This window comes from Mustela nivalis (assembly GCF_964662115.1).
Source record: "Mustela nivalis genome assembly, chromosome: 18".
In the NCBI taxonomy this organism is placed as follows: domain Eukaryota; kingdom Metazoa; phylum Chordata; class Mammalia; order Carnivora; family Mustelidae; genus Mustela; species Mustela nivalis.
Genome location: NC_139037.1, coordinates 53239677 through 53258736, shown reverse-complemented (window position 1 = coordinate 53258736; position 19060 = coordinate 53239677). Strand labels below are relative to the sequence as shown.

General features: G+C 40.3%; 1 protein-coding gene and 1 long non-coding RNA gene across 2 annotated transcripts in view; one reads left to right on the top strand and one right to left on the bottom strand.

The window, feature by feature from the left end:
• Positions 1-19060, bottom strand: part of LOC309852832 — a 642903-nt gene that overhangs the window by 133025 nt on the left and 490818 nt on the right. The window lies entirely within an intron of this gene.
• On the top strand, positions 3384-18631 carry ZNF614 (zinc finger protein 614). The gene is made up of 6 exons (XM_082709999.1): positions 3384-3575; positions 11728-11945; positions 12900-13026; positions 13508-13603; positions 13919-15803; positions 16014-18631. Exons 2-5 carry the CDS (start codon positions 11931-11933, stop codon positions 15439-15441), a joined length of 1761 nt encoding a protein of 586 aa, XP_082566125.1. The 5' UTR covers positions 3384-3575; positions 11728-11930; the 3' UTR covers positions 15442-15803; positions 16014-18631.

The window sequence follows — 19060 nt, the reverse complement described above, 5'->3', positions numbered from 1 at the left end:
GGGGACATGTTAATAAACAAAACAGGCAAAGTCATGGCCTTTAGTGAAGGTGACTGAGTAAAATAAGTACATAATAGAATGTCAGTTAAGTGCTATGGAGAAATAAGAAGGCAAGTACATAGCTTATAATGGAGGAGCTATTTTGTTTTTCAATTATTTATTTGACAGAGAGCACAAGCAGGGCAGCAGCAGGCAGAGGGAGAAGCAGGCTCCAGGCTGAGCAGAAGCCAGACAAGGGCCTCAGTCCCAGAACCCTGGGATCACCACCTGAGCCAAAGGCAGATGCTTAACTCACTGAGCCACCCAGGCACCGCTGTGGTATGGGTTTTCAAGGACAGCTGTTCTGAGCAATGTAATTTGTACTAAGACCTAAGTATACTGAGGGTAACCAGCAAGCATAATACTTGTAAGCCGGGAACACTCCAGACCTGTTTATAAGTGTTTTCTCTGGGCTTCCTGCCTCAATATTCTCTGAGAAGTTTGTAAAATATGCAAATTTTTAAGTCAAACCCCAGACCTCCTAAACCAGAACCTCTAGTCTTCGGCCCAAGACCCTGTATTTGTAAAATAATCTTTGTGATCTATACTTAAATTTTAACATCTTTGCCCTAAATCCCGGATCAGTGCACCTGTTACCACCACTACACTGTAACAGGATGAATTCCGGGTAGACACTCTCTACAGTAAAGAATCAGATATGAGTGTTCTACCAACCAGGCCCTCTGATCCCCTCCAGTTCTTACCCTTTCGTAGAGCTACACATCCTGCCATGGCAAGGTCAGATCAGCTCATTCCTGAAATCGATCAGGCAGTGTCCCAGAATGGGCTGCCCAGGCTACCCTGAGCTCTCTGGACCAGAGGCTGAACTCACTTTTCAGAGCTTGACATCCCAGGTGAATGGGGTGACCCATTTAATTCCTGAAGAGAATAAAATACTCTTACAATTAAGAAATTATACTCACAATAAATTCTTAATGTATGGAAATTAGAAAACATGGGGTGCTTGGCTGGCTCAATTGGTAAAACATGTGACTCTTGATCTCAGGGTCATGAGTTCAAGCCCCATGTTGGGCATGGAGCCTACTTAAATAATTTATTTTATTAAAAAAATTTTTTTTAAAGATTTTATTTATGACACAGAGAGATAGCAAGAGAGGGAACGCAAGCACGGGAGAGCTGGAGTGGGAAGAAGCAGGCTCCCCGCTGAGCAGGGAGCCAGATATGTGGCTGGATCCCAGGACACTCAGCAGAAGGCAGGCACTTAATGACTGAGCCACGCAGGCGCCCAATACTTAAAATTTTAAAGAAGTTTTTAAAAGATTTTATTTATTTATTTGACAGTCAGAGATCACAAGTAGGCAGAGAGGCAGGCAGAGAGAAGAAGGGAAGCAGGCTCCCCGCTGAGCAGAGAGTCTGATGGGGGGCTCCATCCCAGAACCCTGGGATCATGCCCCGAGTCAAAGGCAGAGGCTTTAACCCACTGAGCCATCCAGGCACCCCTAAAATTTTAAAGAAGTTTTTTTTAAAAATTAGAAAACATGTATAAACCATTGAAAACATTTTAAATAACCCATAATTGTACCTGAGTCTAGCATTGTTTATAATATATTGTCCCCAAATTTTCAAACATATGTAAGTATATTTCATGAAAAAAAATTGAGGCTAGTTTTTTAATATTTATAACGTTATGAGCATCTACATCATTAAATACTCTAAAACTTCTAAAATTGACATTTTCATAATAAAGTAATATGGAATTATGACACAAAGATATGTAAACAATGGAGAATTGCAAAAATTGGGAATGTGAAAACTTCTGGAATACACTTAAGTACAAAGCCAGAAGTAATCCAAACTAAATGTTTACTTAACCAACCACAAGTAAACAGGCAAATGCTTACAATTTGTTCCCATAATGGGGGTCATAAGATTTATATTATTCTGAAGATATATTTTTTTCTTCTTGAGAATACAGTTATCTTTCCTTATTTATCCTGACAATTTTAGTATATTCTTTTCAGTTCCTATGTACTGTTTGGCTTAGTGGATGTTTCATAATTTACCAAAGTAATTGTCTATCATCGTACATTTAGATTTTTTTCCTTTTTAATTGCAAAAGCCAATGTCGTTAATATTAAGAAAATTTGGGGGGCACCTGCGTCACTCAGTTGGGTAAGTGTCTGCCTGCCGCTCCTGGTCATGATCCCAGCATCTTGGGATCCAGGCCCTCATCGGGCTCCCTGCTCAGTGGAGATCCTGCTTCCCCCTCTCTCTCTGCCTGCCGCTCTGCCTGCTTGTGCTCTGTCAAATAAATAAGAATCTTTAGGAGCGCCTGGGTGGCTCAGTGGATTAAGCCAATGCCTTCAGCTCAGGTCATGATCTCAGGGACTTGGGATTGAGCCCTGCATCGGGCTCTCTGGTCAGCTGGGAGCCTGCTCCCCCGCCCCCCCTCTCTGCCTGCCTCTCTGCCTACTTGTAATCTCTCTGTCAAATAAATAAATACAATCTTTAAAAAAAAAATCTTAAAAAAAAATTTTTTTTTAGTAAGTAAACTGTTGCAGTTAGAATTTCTACATCAAAGAGAATGAAAAATGTAAATTGATTCAGGTTGCTTTCTAAAGAGGGAGTAACTAAATCCTCTACTATTAAACCTCCCATGCCTAAATAATAATAAAAACTTTAAAGTGTGCGCTCTTAAAAATCTGGGCACTATGCAAAGTATAATAATTACATTATCTAGTAATTTCATATTCAGTACCCCAGGGTCATCTTCATTTATTTTTGTAAGGCAAACAAACATTTGCACCTTCACTTCATCCCTTTCCTTACTGCAGGTAGTAGCTGTGTATCCACTCCCACGGGGGGATTAGCATTTCTTTAGGAAGCCCACCCTCTTAGCTTCGCCCGTCAAAAGCGGTCTTCCTTCTAAACGACTAGGGCCTTATCCAGTCTATACACAACCGCCCTCTCCCTAAACCTAAGACGTTAAGCGACCACTGGTTTTATCAACTCTATGACCGAGGCCTCTCCAGCGACGTTCCAGCTTCTTCAAACTTTCTTCCCCAAGTCGGCCTTGGTCTGAGCCCATCCCAGCCGTACGGACACCTGCCTTCCTCTAAGATGGCCGCGTCCACGGTGCTCCCGCCTAACGACTGCACTCGGCAGTGCACAGAGGGCGCCGCCATCTTTCTTCTCTCGGCGGATAAACATACCTGGTGGCTTTGGGTAGACACCAACCTCTGAGTCTTACCGGGTTAGCATAACTCTGTTGACCATCCCTCCCAGCAGGAGGTAAAAACACTGATGTGGCCCGTCATGATTTCGATCTCCTCACACAGCCGCTATGCCCCCTCCCATCAGACGGGCCGGGGTGGGCGTGGCCGTTATGTCACAGAGCCGGGCCAGTACTCGGCGCTCCGAAATCCCGTAGCGCTCCCAGGTCCTCGCGGGAGGCGTCGGCCCAGGAGGACCCGAGTCCCTAGGTACCGCGAGGAAGCGCACCGCGGAGAGGGGTGGCTTTGGAAGTGGGTGGCCTTTCGTGGCTGCCAGCAGCGTCTGTAGCGGTTCGGTTTCAGGTGAGTCGGGTTCTGGGCTTAGCTCTCGGCCTGTGGGGTCAGTGAAACGGGAGCGTGTGTGAAGAACCGCGGCTGGGATTTTATTGGGATTCAGTCCCTGAGGAATCTGAGGGGAGTGATGGGGTCTTTGGAAAGTCGGTGCTTAAGAGTCTGAAGAAGTCTCGGCCGAGCGGCCTACTGTGTTAGGGTTTGAGGTCCACGTGGATCTCACTGTCTGTGGGACTCAGTGGTTGAGAAGTGGGGTAGGGAGTATGTCCGTGAACGCCTGTCTCGTCTGGCTTCCGCGTCAGAGAAGCCTGGTTTGGAGATGTCCCTGTTGGATCCTTGGGCTTGCTTGTGGGTTAGTAGGGCCTTTGATACAGGACTTCCTCCTGGAGACGCCATGTGGAGCTGTCAGTGTTTGAGGAGGCCCAGGGCCCCCAGAGAATCGGAAGGTTCAGGATCAAACCATGAATGCGGGAGACAGACCTGAAAGGTGCATTTTCTCCAGTTAATCCGAACCCAGTTCACTGCTTCAGTCCGTCCTCGTGGACCTTACTGAAAAGTTCGTCTCCCAACATCACCACTCTTCTAACATTCCCACAAGATTAAATGGGTTCGGAGTGAGCCTGTGATATATTGACTATTAAAGATGTAGCTTTTGTTTTTCTTGCCTTCAAGTTCACTGCACTTTTGGATATTTCCTTTTAGAGTCATTCTAAGTAAAAGCATCTCTTTTACCCTATCTTCTGTTTCATAGTGAAAACCTTGTCTCCCCCCCCCCCCCCATTTAGGATCATCTGTATAAACACAAAGAAAAATTAATTGTATCATGTAATTGCTCATCCTCAACATATTTGTGTAGGAGATGATATTTATACATTCTTAATCACTGCAGTGAGTATCAACACGGTTGGTGAGCCAATGCCATGGTTTCTGATTGAAACATTAATATAATAACTATATTCAAAAGTATTCAATTATAATTTTAGTAGTTTTACTGAGGTTTGATTTACATACCATAAAATTCACCAGGCATAAGTATTTACATTTTGGTGACACTTTGGCATTCTTTTTGATTTTAGGTATTCTGATGGGTATGGAGCAATACCTTGTGGTTTTATTTATTTTTATTATTATTATTTTTTACCTTGTGGTTTTAATTTGTATTTACCTAATAATGACTAATGATGTTAGTTAAACATCTTCTCATATGCTTATTTGGCATTCAGATATCTTCCTTGGTGAAGTACTTGTTCAAGTCTTTTACACTTCTGTGTTGTCTTTTCTTGTTAATTTTTGAGAATTCATTCTATATTCTGGATACAAGACTTTTCCTTTACCAGTTATATGCTTTGCAAAGATTTTCTCCTAGTCTTTGACTTGCCTTCCAACATTCTCTTAACAGTGTGTTTTGGAGAGCAGAAGGATTTAGTTTTTATGAAGTCCAACACATGAACTTTTCTTAATGAGTTATTCTTTTGATGTGCCTAAGAAATCTGCTTTGCTGCAAGAGCAGAAGATTTTCTCCAATTTTTTCTTCTCAAAGGTTTAGGGTGCTCTGGGTTTTTTTTTTTTTTTAGGGTTTTCACTTACTTTTTTTTATTTTGAGCAAGATATATGATCCGAAGTATGGATCCAAGTTCTTCTTTTTTTTTTTTTTTTTTTTTTGTATAGCATGTCTACTTGTTCCATCAACATTTGTTGAAAGGTTGTCCTTTCTCTACTGTACTGCCTTTGCACCTTTGTAAAATGTCAGTTGACTATATATGTGTGGGTCTTATTCTGTATTCTATTCTATTCATTCATCTGTTCTGACACGGATATTACCCTGTCTAGATTACTGTAGTTTTGATAAAAATTCTTGTAGTCAGGTGGTACAGACTCACCAATAAAGTCTTATTTATTTTAGAGAGTAGGGGGAGGGGCAAAGGGAGAGGGAGTAGGCATATCTGAAGCAGACTCCAAGCTGAGTGTGGAGCACGACACCGGACGTGATCCTAGGACTCGGAGTTTACAATCTGAGCTGGAACCAAGAGTTGGTAAATCAACTGAGCCACACCCATGCACCCAATCCTGTTCTTTTTTACAGTTGTTTTAGCTATTCTAGACCTTTTGCATTTATATGTGAATTTAAGAATCAGGTTGTCAGTTTATACAGAAAAGCCTCCTGGGATTATGGTTGAGATTTGTGACTCTAGGCCAGTTCTGGAGAATAGTCTGTTCAGTTCATTTAAAAAAAAAGGACCATTTTCTGACATGGACAAAGTGTATCTTTCCATTTATTTAAGTCGTCACAATTTCTCTGATACAGTTTTCTTTTCTTCTTCTTTTTTTTTTTAAAGATCTTATTTATTTATCTGACAGACAGAGATCACAAGTAGTCAGAGAGGCAGGCAGAGAGAGAAGGGGAAGCAGGCTCCCTTCTGAGCAGAAAGCCTGATGCAGGGCTCGATCCCAGGGATCATGACCTGAACTGAAGGCAGAGGCTTTAACCCACTGAGGCACCCAGGCGCCCCCTCTGATACAGTTTTCAAAAGGTGTTTTAAATTTTTGGTAATCTTTTTCCCTGAGTATTTCACCTTTTTTAAATCATTTTCACCTTTTTAAAAAAAATCATCATTTTATTTGCTTATCTTTTTTGTTTCAAGTTTTTATTTAGATTCTGGGTCATTAACATATAGTGTAATATTGGTTTCAGGAGTAGAATTTAGTGATTCATCACTTACATATTAATATCTAGCACTCATTACAACAAGTGCTCTCCTTAATGCCCGTCACTCATTGAGCCCATCTCCTCCTCCCCCCATCAACCTCAGTTTGTTCTCTATAGTTAAAAGGGTCTCTTATGGTTTGTCTTCCTCTCTTTCCCCCCCCCCCTTCCTCTATGTTCATTTTTTTTGTTTCTTAAATTACATGTGAGTGAAACCCTATGGCATTTGTCTTTCTTTGACTTGTTTCACTTAGTGTAATATACTCTAGCTCCATCCATGTCATTGCAAAACGCAAGATTTCATTTCTTTTTGATGGCTGAGTAATACTCCATTGTATATATGTATGTATGTGTGTGTATATATTATACACCACATTTTTATCCACTCATCAGTTGATGGACATTTGGGCTTTTCCCATTATTCGGCTATTTTTGATACCACTGCTGTTAACATTGGGGTGCATGTGTCCCTTCAAATCAGTATTTTTGTATCCTTTGGGTAAATACCTAGTAGTATAATTGCTAGATTGTAGGGTGGTTCTATTTTTAACTTTTTGAGGGACGTCCAAACTATTTTCCTGAGGGGCTACACCAGCTTTCATTCCCACCAACAGTGTAAGAGAGTTCCCCTTTCTCTGCTTCCTTGCCAACATATGTGGTTACCTGTGTTGTTAATTTTCGTCCTTCTAAAAAGTTGTGAGGTAATATGTCATTGTGTTTTTGATTTGTATTTCCCTGATGATGAGTGCTGTTGAGCATCTTTTCATGTGTCTGCTAGTCATTTGTAGGTCTTCTTTGGAAAAATGGCTATTTGTGTCTTTTGCCCATTTCTTTTTTTTTTTTTTTAAATATTTTATTTATTTATCAGAGAGAGAGGGAGAGAGAGCGAGCACAGGCAGACAGAGAGGCAGGCAGAGGCAGAGGGAGAAGCAGGCTCCCTGCCCAGCAAGGAGCCCGATGTGGGACTCGATCCCAGGACGCTGGGATCATGACCTGAGCCGACGGCAGCTGCTTAACGCACTGAGCCACCCAGGCGTCCCTCTTTTGCCCATTTCTTAAGTGGATTATTTAGTTGGGTTTTTTGTTGTTGTTTGTTTGTTTTGGTGTTGAGTTTGGTAAGTTCTTTATAGATTTTTGGACATTAACCCTTTATCAGATATGTCATTTGCAAATATCTTCTCCCATTACATAGGTTGCTTTTTAGTTTTTTTAGTTGTTTCCTTTGCTGGGTAGAAGCTTTTTATCTTGACGAAGTCCCAAGTTCATTTTTGCTTTTGTTTCCCTTGTCTCCAGAGATATGTCTAGTAAGAAGTTGCTATGGCCAATGTTAGAGGTTGTTGCCTGTGTTCTCCTTTAGGATTTTGATGTGAGACAGGGACCAGTTATTTTCTTTCCTGATTGTATTTGAGTCCTCTCTCTTTCTTCGTCAGTCTAGCTAAAAGTTTGTCAGTTTTTTGTTTATCTTTCCAAGAAAGGCAGCTTGTATTTTCATTGATCTTTTGTCTTTTTAGTTTCCATTGGATTTATTTCCACATTCCATTTTGTTATTTCCTTACATTTACTGATTTGGGGCTTTGCTTGTCCCCCCCCGCCTTCTTTCCCATGTAAAATTAGGTTGTTTATTAGAGAGCTTTCAAGTGGATTGACAAGGACCTGAATTTCTATGAACTTATCCCTTAGAGACATTTTTGCTGCATCCAATAACTTTTCATGGGTTCTCTTTTTCATTTGTCTCAAGGTACTTTTAAAATTTCTTTTGATTTCTTCTTTGGCCCTTGGTTGTTTACTAGCATGTTGTTAAATCTCCACATATTTTTGACTGTCCAACTTTCTTTTTGTGACTGATTTCTACTTTCATACCATTGTAGTTGGACAAGATTTGGACCAGAGGGTGAAGGGAGCATTCAGATTAAAGGTTAGTTTCCTGGGGTATTTTCTGAGGGCAGACCACAAGTTCCATGGGGACAGAATAAGGTTTTGTGAGTCTGGTGGGGATGGTCAACCCATGTTAGAATTACTGACTACTACCATGCAGGCTGTGTACCACCATTCACGCTGTAGTCCTAATGGACTTGTACTCCATTCAAAACATTTTCTAGGAGGTGCAGGGTTGGCCTTCTCTAAGAGAAAGTTGCCATGTGGGTTCATCACATGGCTCAAGGTCAGCAACCAGGATGTACGGTAAATTGGGGATTCAGAACCCGACTTTATGTTGGAAATGATAGAAATGGGGCATGATGAGTTTCATGACAATAGCCGAGGTCCCAAGTGACCCACTGGGTGTTGGTGGTAGTTCGAGTAGTGGGGCTGAATAAATAAAATCTTTAAAAAAAAGCTGCTAAACTATTTTCTAAAGTGGTTGTATCATTTTGCATTCCCAATAGCAATAAATGAGAGTTCCTTTTGCTCCATATCCTTGCCAGCATTTGGTGTAATTGGTGTTTTGAATTTTGGCTGTTCTAACAAGTGTGTAATGGTATCTCAGAGTTGTTTTAATTTGTAATTCTTTAATTATGATGTTGAGCAGCCTTTCATATGCTTATTTGCTATCCTTGTATCTTCCTTGGTAAGATGTCTGTTTGGGGCTTTTGCCCATTTTAAAACTGGGTTGTCTTTTCTTATCGTTGAGTTTTAGGAGTTCTTTGTATATTTTGGGTAACAGTCCTTTATCAGATATGTCTTTTGCAAATGTTTTATCTAGTCTGTAGCTTATCTTCTCATTCTCTTGAGATAGTTTATATTTCTAGCTGTTACATTGAAATTTATCATCTACCTTTTTTTTTGAGACACAGCGGGCACTTAAGTATACGAGGGGTTGGAAGAGGACAAAGGGAGAGGGAGAGAGAGTCTTAAGTGGGCTCCACACCCAGCCTGGAGCCCCATGCAGGACTTGATCGCTCAATTCTGAGATCACAGCCTGAGCTGAAATTAATTGTTGGACACTTAACTCACTGAGCCAGCCAGCCAACCAAACTGGCATTCCTGGGCTAAATCCCCCTTAGTCACTGTCTGTAATTCCTATTTATAGTATCCTAGATTTTTTTTTTTTTTTTGCTAATATGTGTTTCTTTCCTTTAAATTCTTGTTTATTGACATAACAGTTCAATATCGGTTTTGGGAGTAGAGTTCAAGGATTCATCCTTTACATATACACCAGTGCTTATCATAACAAGTGCCCTCCTTGATACCATCACCCGTCTATCCCATCCCCCACCCACCTTCCTCCATCAACTTGTTTTTTTCTCTGTAGTTAAGAGGCTCTCATGATTTGTTTTCCTCTGTTCTTCCCCCCACCATGGGTTCATCCATTTTGTTTTCTTAGATTCCACATATGAAAGAAATCACACTGTATTTGTCTTTCTCTTATTTCGCTTATTGTTTTGGTAATATGTTAATGATTTTTCATGTATTTCATGAAAGAGATTAGTCTGTAATTTTCCTCTCCTGTGGTGCCTTTGTCTGGCTTTGGTATTTTGATAATAGTGACACCATAGAAGGAATACATCTGGGCATAAGCATTAATTTGTGAGGTAGTTGTTTTTAAGTAGGCTCTGTGCCCAGCACGGAGCCCAAAGTGCGGCTTGATCCCTGAGATCAAGTTCTGATTGGAGATCAAGGGTTGATTGCTTAACCAACTGAGCCATGCTGGTGCCCCAGGAGACAGTTTTTAATTACTAATTCAATTTCTTGTTTTATGTCTATTTGGCTTTTTTTTCTTAGAACTGTTCTTCTGTACGTTTTGTTATTTGTCTCTTTCCAGGCATTTGTCCATTTCATCTAATTAATATTTATTTTTAATTCATGATTACTCAGAAGTATACTAGTTAATTTCCAAATGTTTGTGTATTTCTGAATTTCATCCTGAAGCAGATATCTAATTCAGTTCTGTTCTGGTTGGAAAATATATTGTAAATTTATTGACATTTGTTTTGTATCTTAAATTATGATCTTTCCTGGAGAATGTTTTTTGTACCTTTGAAGAGAATATATATTTTGTTGCTATTGAGTATGGCATCAAATAATTGTCAGTTGATTATGGTGTTCAAGTTTTAAATATCTCTGCTGGTTTCTGTTTTTTTTTTTTCTTTTTAGGTTTTTTAAAATATTTATTTGAGATTGAGTGTAAGACAAGAGTGAGAGTGAGAGAAAGAGAGCACAGAAGGAGAGAGAGAGAAGCAGATTCTCTGCTGAGTAGGAAGCCCGAGGTGGGGCTCGATCCCAGGACCCTGAGATCTTGACCTGAGCCAAAGGCAGACACAATCCACTGAGCCACCCAGGCGCCCCTGGTTTTCTGTTGTTTTTTGTTTTGTTTTGTTTTAATTATTGACAGTGGAATTTTGAAGCTTTCAACTATTATTATTGAATTTTCTATTTCTCTCTTTAATTTTGTCAGTTTTTTTTGTATTTTGTGATTCTGCCATTAGGTGTATATAGATTAATAATTTATAGGTTCCTCATTTACCTTTGCTATCATTATTGCCCACCAGGGAAAACTCACACAAGCCTTGGCATCAGAGTTTTTATTGGAGTTAATGAGCACTTATGACTGACTGCTTGTGTGGCTGACCTTAGTCTCCTCCAGCCCCTCCAGAGGCCCGGCTGATACCACATGGTCCATGGCCATTCCCCATAAATCATTTTATTAGAATAGACTGCCCTGCATGGCCCAAGCCTCCCTTGTGAGCAGAGACACTCTTATCATGCAGGACATCCCAAGGACTTAGAAGTTTCCTCCTAGAAACTAAGGGCAAAAGCCAAGCCTCTGTTGGGCAAGGTTAATCATTTAGCGCACAAAGTGGGATAAGACAGACAGGCTGTGATTTGCTTGGTACACCAGTCTTCACACTGAAGTGTGTGTACCCATGGGGCATATAAAGACTTTCAGAGCAGAGCATGAGCACGCATGCTTTTTAAAGACACAATGTCCTGGGGCGCCTGGGTGGCTCAGTGGGTTAAGCCGCTGCCTTCGGCTCAGGTCATGATCTCAGGGTCCTGGGATCGAGTCCCGCATCGGGCTCTCTGCTCAGCAGGGAGCCTGCTTCCCTCTCTCTCTCTCGCTGCCTGCCTCTCCATCTACTTGTGATTTCTCTCTGTCAAATAAATAAATAAATAAATCTTTAAAAAAAAAAAAAAAAAAGACACAATGTCCAGATCTTCGGAACCTTCCATATGTTCTAAGTGGTTGTTATTCATAATCTACCAGCCTCTGAGGCATCGTGCTTTATTGCTTTTGCTTTCCCACCTCGCCTTTAATAGCCATGCAGCTTCTACTTCACAAAGGAGAGGCATACCTCTCACTCATTTAGGACCCTTCTTTACTGCCCTAGAGTGTGAAAGCCTCGGGGGCACCAAATAGAGGCAGAGTTGGAAATATCGAGGTCCTTTAAGGTAAGTGTGTAGCAGCAGTGATCACACGTCGGCCCAGAGGAAATGGACACTCAAAGTCAGTTTGTTCTTCAGCCACAGGTCTCAGGTCCCCAAGAGCAAGAGTGATCAAGTGAAGGAATGAAGGAAGAAAGAAGAGGTGCTTAGACTTGGATATCATTGCTCCTAGAGACAACTTCAAGCAGACACCGAGTCTGACTCTTAAGAACTTCGTGGCAGATGCAGGAGAGATGAAAGACAGAAGAATCCATGTTACTGTTCAGTGAGCACAGAAGAAAATGACGAAGGCCCAGGTGATTTTCGTTTGTTACGTTTTTCGTATGTTTTTCACAGGTTTCTGGTGACCTGAGAAAAATCAGTTCAGCCTTTTAGTATAAATTGGGATTATTGGATTCTGGGGAGAAATTAACTTAGACTCTAAATTCAAAGGCAGGGCAAAGTGAAATCAGGAATGTTTTACTCACAGGGGTCATTCTGAAGGACTACTGTTAGAACACGGGTGTGACTGGTGCATCCTGTGGGTTACGGTAGTGGTCACTTTGAGTCTGATATCTCTAAGAGACATCATAACCAGAGAGACATGAAAAGCTGCATGATGTGCACTGACTCTGTGGGGAAGGCAGGCCAGTTTCTTGGGGGATTCAAGATTTTATGCCACTTGGGTCTCCTGAAATTTCTTTTCTTTCTTTTTCTTTTCTTTTTTTTTTTTTTTAAAGATTTTATTTATTGGGACGCCTGGGTGGCTCAGTTGGTTGAGCAGCTGCCTTCGGCTCAGGTCATGATCCCGGCATCCTGGGATCGAGTCCCACATCGGGCTCCTTGCTGGGCTGGGAGCCTGCTTCTCCCTCTGCCTCTGCCTGCCATTCTGTCTGCCTGTGCTCACTCTCTCTCCCTCTCTCTCTCTCTAATAGATAAATAAATAAAATCTTTAAAAAAAAAAAAAAAAAAGATTTTATTTATTTATTTGACAGAGAGAGATCACAAGTCGGCCGAGAGATAGGCAGAGAGAGAGGGGGAAGCAGGCTCTCTGCTGAGCAGAGAGCCCGATGCAGGACTTGATCCCAGGACCCTGAGATCATGACCTGAGCCGAAGGCAGCGGCTTAACCCACTGAGCCACCCAGGTGCCCTAAAAAGAAAAAAACATATATAGTTGAGGCTATATGGTGATTAGAATAGCCTTCCTCATGCTTCTTCCATGTTAACAAAAGTAATTCACATCATATTAAACAGGAGCGTGTTATTACAGGAATCACTGACACTGGAGGATGTGGCCGTGGACTTCACCTGGGAGGAGTGGCAGCTCCTGGGCCCCGCTCAGAAGGACCTGTATCGGGACGTGATGTTGGAGAACTACAGCAACCTGTTGTCAGTGGGTGAGGACAGCTTTCTGTGTCATTTAGATGTGCTCAGTCACTGGCTTTTCCTCTATCCCTCAAAGATAGCTTTGCAGTCATTGGCGCCTGGGTGGCTCAGTGGGTTAAGCCGCTGCCTTCGGCTCAGGTCATGATCTCAGGGTCCTGGGATTGAGTCCCGCATCGGGCTCTCTGCTCAGCAGGGAAGCCTGCTTCCTCCTCTCTCTGCCTGCCTCTCTGCCTACTTGTGATCTCTCTCTGTCAAATAAATAAATAAAATCTTTAAAAAAAAAAAAAAAAGTAGCTTTGCAGTCATTACGGTCTTCAGAAGAGTCCCCTCTCTTGACCCTAAACAGAGGAGTATAATCTTTTCTATCCTGAAAGAGAGCTTTTACTTTGCATATGAGAAATTGTTTTGTCTATAAAATGTAATGTTTTCTCGTCTCAACCTACTTTACCCCAAGTCACTGCATCTAAGTCTTTTGTCATTTCTCACGAACAGGGGTTCAGGCTACCAAACCACATGCATTGTCCAAGCTGGAAACCAGAGGTGAACCATCGATAACAGAGGATGAAATCTGGGATAGAACCCATCTAGGTGAGTGAGTACCGTGAAGGGGAGTGGTGAAGTGATCTTCTAGTCTTTAACACAAGGTGTCACAGGTGTCTGAGGATACCTAATCAGCTCTCCCACATATTCCTTTCCCCAGATGAGAACTCTTTATCTTTTGTGGGCATTTAGCTCTGAATATGCTCCTTATCTCTTCTTGGATCTGATATTTATTTCGTCTTAATCTTTGTAATTTTCTTTTAAAATCGTCAACAATAAAGAGCCACCCCCACCACAGCATCTTTAAAACACTTTTATTCCATACTGTCCTCATGAGAATTTATTACTGTCTTGTTTTCCTAGGATTCGGGGAGTTTGATAGTCACCTGCCAGAGCTCTCTCAAAACCGGAGGTTTCTGAAGAGCGCACAGCAGTACACGGAGCAGAGTGCATTTAGACATACTGTTCATCCGAGCAAAATACATTTTGCCATAAAGCAAAATCACATGTTTGACTTATGTAGAAAAGCTTTGAACTCGAGTTTAAGTTTAGTGAACGAGAAGAGAAGATGTGAAATAAGGAAGGCTGTTGAGTTTAATGGAGAAGAGGAACCTTTTCTGCCCGGTAATCATGAACATTTGTATTCTGGAATTGAATTCCCCGAAAGCACAAAACATAGCAGCACTGAATTCCAAGACTTTAAGCATCAGAGGACTCCTAGAATAGAGAAATCCCACGCATGCATCGAAGGTGGGAAAGCCTGCAACAGGACGTCTCCCCTCATTTACCATGAGAGCGGTTGTAGAGGAGAGAAACCCAATGGGTGTGATCCACGTGGAAAACTCGTCTTCAGAAATGTCATGTTTGCTAAACATCCAAAAACTCATACACAAGACAAAGTCTGTATCATCAGTGAATACAGAAAAGGCTCTAACGGGAAGAGCAGTTTCACTTTGCCTCAGCAAACCCAAACGGCAGAGAAAGCTTACACATGCAGTGAGTGTAGAAAAGGCTTCACCATGAAGCGCTATCTGATTGCACATCAGCGAACTCATAGTGGAGAGAAACCTTATATATGCAGTGAATGTGGAAAAGGCTTCACGGTAAAGAGCAATCTCATCGTGCATCAGCGAACTCATACGGGGGAGAAACCCTATATATGTACTGAATGTGGAAAAGGCTTCACCATGAAGCGCTATCTTGTTGTCCATCAGCGAACTCATACTGGAGAGAAACCTTATATATGCAATGAATGTGGAAAAGGTTTCACAGTGAAGAGTAACCTCATCGTACATCAGCGATCTCATACTGGGGAAAAATCTTACATGTGTGGCGAATGTGGAAAAGGCTTCACCACCAAGCGCACCCTCATTATACATCAGCGAACTCACACAGGAGAGAAATCTTACTTATGTAATGAATGTGGAAAAGGCTTCACTACAAAGCGCACCCTCATTATACATCAGCGGACTCACACGGGAGAGAAACCCTACGAATGCAGTGAGTGTGGGAAAGCCTTCAGCCAGAAGATATGCCTCATACAACATGAGCGGTGTCATACTGGAAAGACTCCCTTTGTGTGTACTGAGTGTGGAAAATCCTATTCTCACAAATATGGTCTCATTACCCATCAGAGAATTCACACGGGAGAGAAACCCTATGAGTGCCGTGAATGTGGAAAAGCCTTCACCACAAAGTCAGTACTTAACGTCCATCAAAGAACTCATACAGGAGAGAGACCCTATGGATGCAGCGATTGTGAGAAAGCCTTCTCCCACTTGTCAAACCTTGTTAAACATAAGAAAATGCACACAAGAGAAATGGGTAGATTCAGTCAAGTTGGAAATCCTTTTAACACAGAATCACAGCTCATTACTTATGAGTGAACTCCTGAAGCCCTATGAATGTGATGACTATGAAAATGCCTTCTTTGGCAACCAAGACTTCATTAAACATCAGTGTTTCCAGCAGATTGGAATGTAACCATGGTACTGCCAGTTTTAAGATATGTGCCCTGAGGAGATTAAAGAACTTGTCCAGGAGGTAAATCTGGTGGCTACGGTGAATTTGTTGTGCCTTCAGTGATCCTTACCTCATATTTTCTGTCAGTGAAAACATGTTGAGAAAACTCCGATACATTCAATATGACGATACCTTGGGCAAAACTTTTAGCTTCATTATATTCTGAAAAGTATACACTGAGGCAAATTATGTGTAGGCAGAGAATAGGAGGGCCTTCAGGGGGAAGGTAGATTTTTTTTTTTTAAGATTTATTTATTTATTTATTTGACAGAGATAGATCACAAGTAGACAGAGAGGCAGGCAGAGAGAGAGGAAGGAAAGCAGGCTCCCCGCCAAGCAGAGAGCCCGATGTGGGACTCGATCCCAGGACCCTGAGATCATGACCTGAGCCGAAGGCAGCGGCTTAACCCACTGAGCCACCCAGGTGCCCCGGAAGGTAGATTTTATTATCAGGGATCATCATAAAGCATCAGTGAGCTTATTGTTCATAGAAATACAATTAAAAAAATTGTATGATAATCATGGGAAAGCTTTCACCCAGAAAGAAGACCTCAACTGAGGGTCAGAGTCCACACTGGAGGACAGTATATATATGGCAGGATATCAGTGACACAGTTGGCTTCATTTTGTCAGGAGATCATATAGAAATGAAAACTTCATGAGCATGCTAAATGTGGAGCACCTCTAGTCAAATACCAGAACTCATGAAGGAATGACGTCCTGTGAAAGTGATAAATGTCGGAGTGCTTTTAAATGTTTTTAATGTTAAGTCTGACTTTTTAAATGTTTTAAATGTCAAGTCTGACCTCATTATACATCAGATAATTCATCTGATGTACATTTTCAGATGATACTTTGAAACCCTTTTTTGGTGGCCTTAATTTCATAGTTTCAAAAAGTCATCTGCTTTCCTCATTACTGATGAATATTTATTGTTATATATAATGCAGAGTGTCCTAGGGAGTATTCTAGGACTATCCTGTATTATATGATTTGTTTTTACCTCTCTTGGGCTCTAAACTTAATTGTAAATATAGCAAATTGAAATAGTTTAAAAGGAAATAATGTTTTACATTTATAAAATAACAAGTATTTGTACTTGCTTAACTGAGTTTATAAATATGACCAAATATTTTATAAAACCACCTTCCGAGTTATTTTTGTAAAATGTTTAATTTGAAATCATTTTAACTTATAAGAATTTGCAAAATAGTCCAGAGAGTTCCCTAGTATCCTTTACCTCACGTCTCCCAGTAAAAACATTTACGTAAGCCACGTCTCGTTACTGAATCCAGGAAAATGACTTGGTAGTATACTGTTAGCTAAGCCCTTAACCTTTTTTGGATTTCATTAGATTTTCATGTTTTTTTTTTTAATGTTTTAATTCTAAGAAGTTTTATTACATACACAGATTCATGTACTACTATCACAACCATCATGTAAAACTATAACCAATACAGATTCCCTTATTGAGCCTTTTTATGCTTATACCCTTTATCCAAACCTACCTCTCACAACCACTTCTGTTCTCCATCAAGATAGTTGTATAATTTTATGTTACAAAAATCATTTTTACAACTGGATTTAAAATATTGTTATATTTATTCACATAATTATATATTTTTCATAAGTTATTACATTATTGACTATATACAAATTTATAATTTTTTATTAGTAGAACATATGTAAACTTTTCATGTTTTTGTCATTTGGCAAATTGCTCTGAAGACTTACATGAGTTAATGGATGGTTGTTTTATTTTTATTAGTGAGTAATAAACATACTAGATGACCAGTTTGTTTTTCACTTCATTCTTGGAAGAGATCTCCTGGTTTCAGCTGTTGTAAAGATGGTATGAAATCCGCATACACAGTTTTGTGTGAGCATAAATTTTCGTTTCACTACAATAAATTCAGGTGTATGATTGTTGGGATGTATGGTAAGTTGTGTATAGCCTTAAAAGAAACTACTCTCTTCCAGTGTGGCTGTGCTGTTTTATATTCTCACAGGCGGTGTGTGAAATACTTGTTTAGTGCACTTAAGGTAACTACTAATAGCCTGCTGTTGACTGGAAGCCTTACCGCTAACATGAACAGTCCATTCACGCATAGTTTGTATATGTGTTATATACTATCTTCTTAAAGTAAGTTAGGAAAAAGAAAATATTATAAAGAAAGTCTTCTTCTGGGGACCCAGATGGCTGTCAGTTAAGCATCTGACTCTTGGTTTGGCTCAGGTCATGATCTCATGGGTCATGGGATCAAGCCCCATTCATTTGTATAGGACACAGTTTTTTAATGCCATGGGTATTGTAAATAATGCTGCAATGAGCATGGGAGAACAACTGTCTTTTTGAGATAGTGATTTCATTTCCTTTGGGTATGTTCAAGCAGAATTATTGAATCATACGGTGGTTTTATTTTTAATTTTTTGAGGAAACTCCATACTGTTTTCCATAGTGGCTGCACCAAACTTACCACGTCCTTCATTCTTTCTATGTCTGCATGTTCATTTATGATTTATTTAACGAATTACCTACTGAGGCACATTCATATTGGTATTAGTTACTTTTGCATTACAAAATTACTTTCCTAAAAGTTAATGTCTAAAGACAAACATTTACTAATTCTTTTGTGTGGGTCTAGGGTTGGATTGTCTCGTAGGGCTGTTTGGACAGAGCCTGTATGAATGAGATGGCTTTTTTTTTTTTTTTTTTTTTTTTTTAAATACCTCTAAGCCTCCGATGGAATTGATGGGGTCTTTCACAGCCTCTCATGCTGCAACAGGCTAGCCTGGGCTCTATTCCAATGTTTTAGAAGAGCTCCAGGAGATAGACTATACCTCACCGAGCAAGTCTAGTTCTATCCTGTTATTTGTCCTATTGGAAACACTGGTCAGAGTCACTAGGAAGGAATGCTATCCCAAAGTGCATATAGAGATGGAAGAGAAGTATATTTGCATAACAAATTTGTATTTGTTATTTCCTTAAAATTGGTGCCATAATCTTGTACATTTTCTCAAAAAAATAAATTTCTACTGAATCCCTGAAATTAATTGCTGGCTCAAAGAAATGAAAAGTTTTAAGTTGGATAATTGCAGGATTGTACTCCAGAAACATTTTATTGGTTGATATGCTCGTCTGAATCTTGACTAAACACATCAAATACCTAATATTAAACATGTGCATTTTAAACTTCCAACTATAAGCAAGATAGTAACATCTCAGTTCACTCAAAGCCATGTGTGGTGGACAATTTACCTATGCAGATGAGAAAAATAAGACTTAGCACAAGAGTGTCTTTATTGCATGGCCTCGCCACTCTGTTATTCATCGTTCAGCCTTTATGAATATTAAGGCTTAACATATTTTTGCTTCCTGTTCATTTTGCACTTATTTGAATATTAGATGCACTTTAAAAAATCGGATATTTGCAATTTTTAAAAATAAGTGGCTTGTTATTGAGCTATTTAAAAAATTAGTTG

Excerpts from the sequence above, each read along its gene's own strand:
- ZNF614 (XM_082709999.1), top strand. Across the intron at positions 13,027-13,507 it reads CAGCAACCTGTTGTCAGTGG|GGGTTCAGGCTACCAAACCA; the intron begins GTGAGGACAGCT and ends TCTCACGAACAG. Across the intron at positions 13,604-13,918 it reads CTGGGATAGAACCCATCTAG|GATTCGGGGAGTTTGATAGT; the intron begins GTGAGTGAGTAC and ends TTGTTTTCCTAG.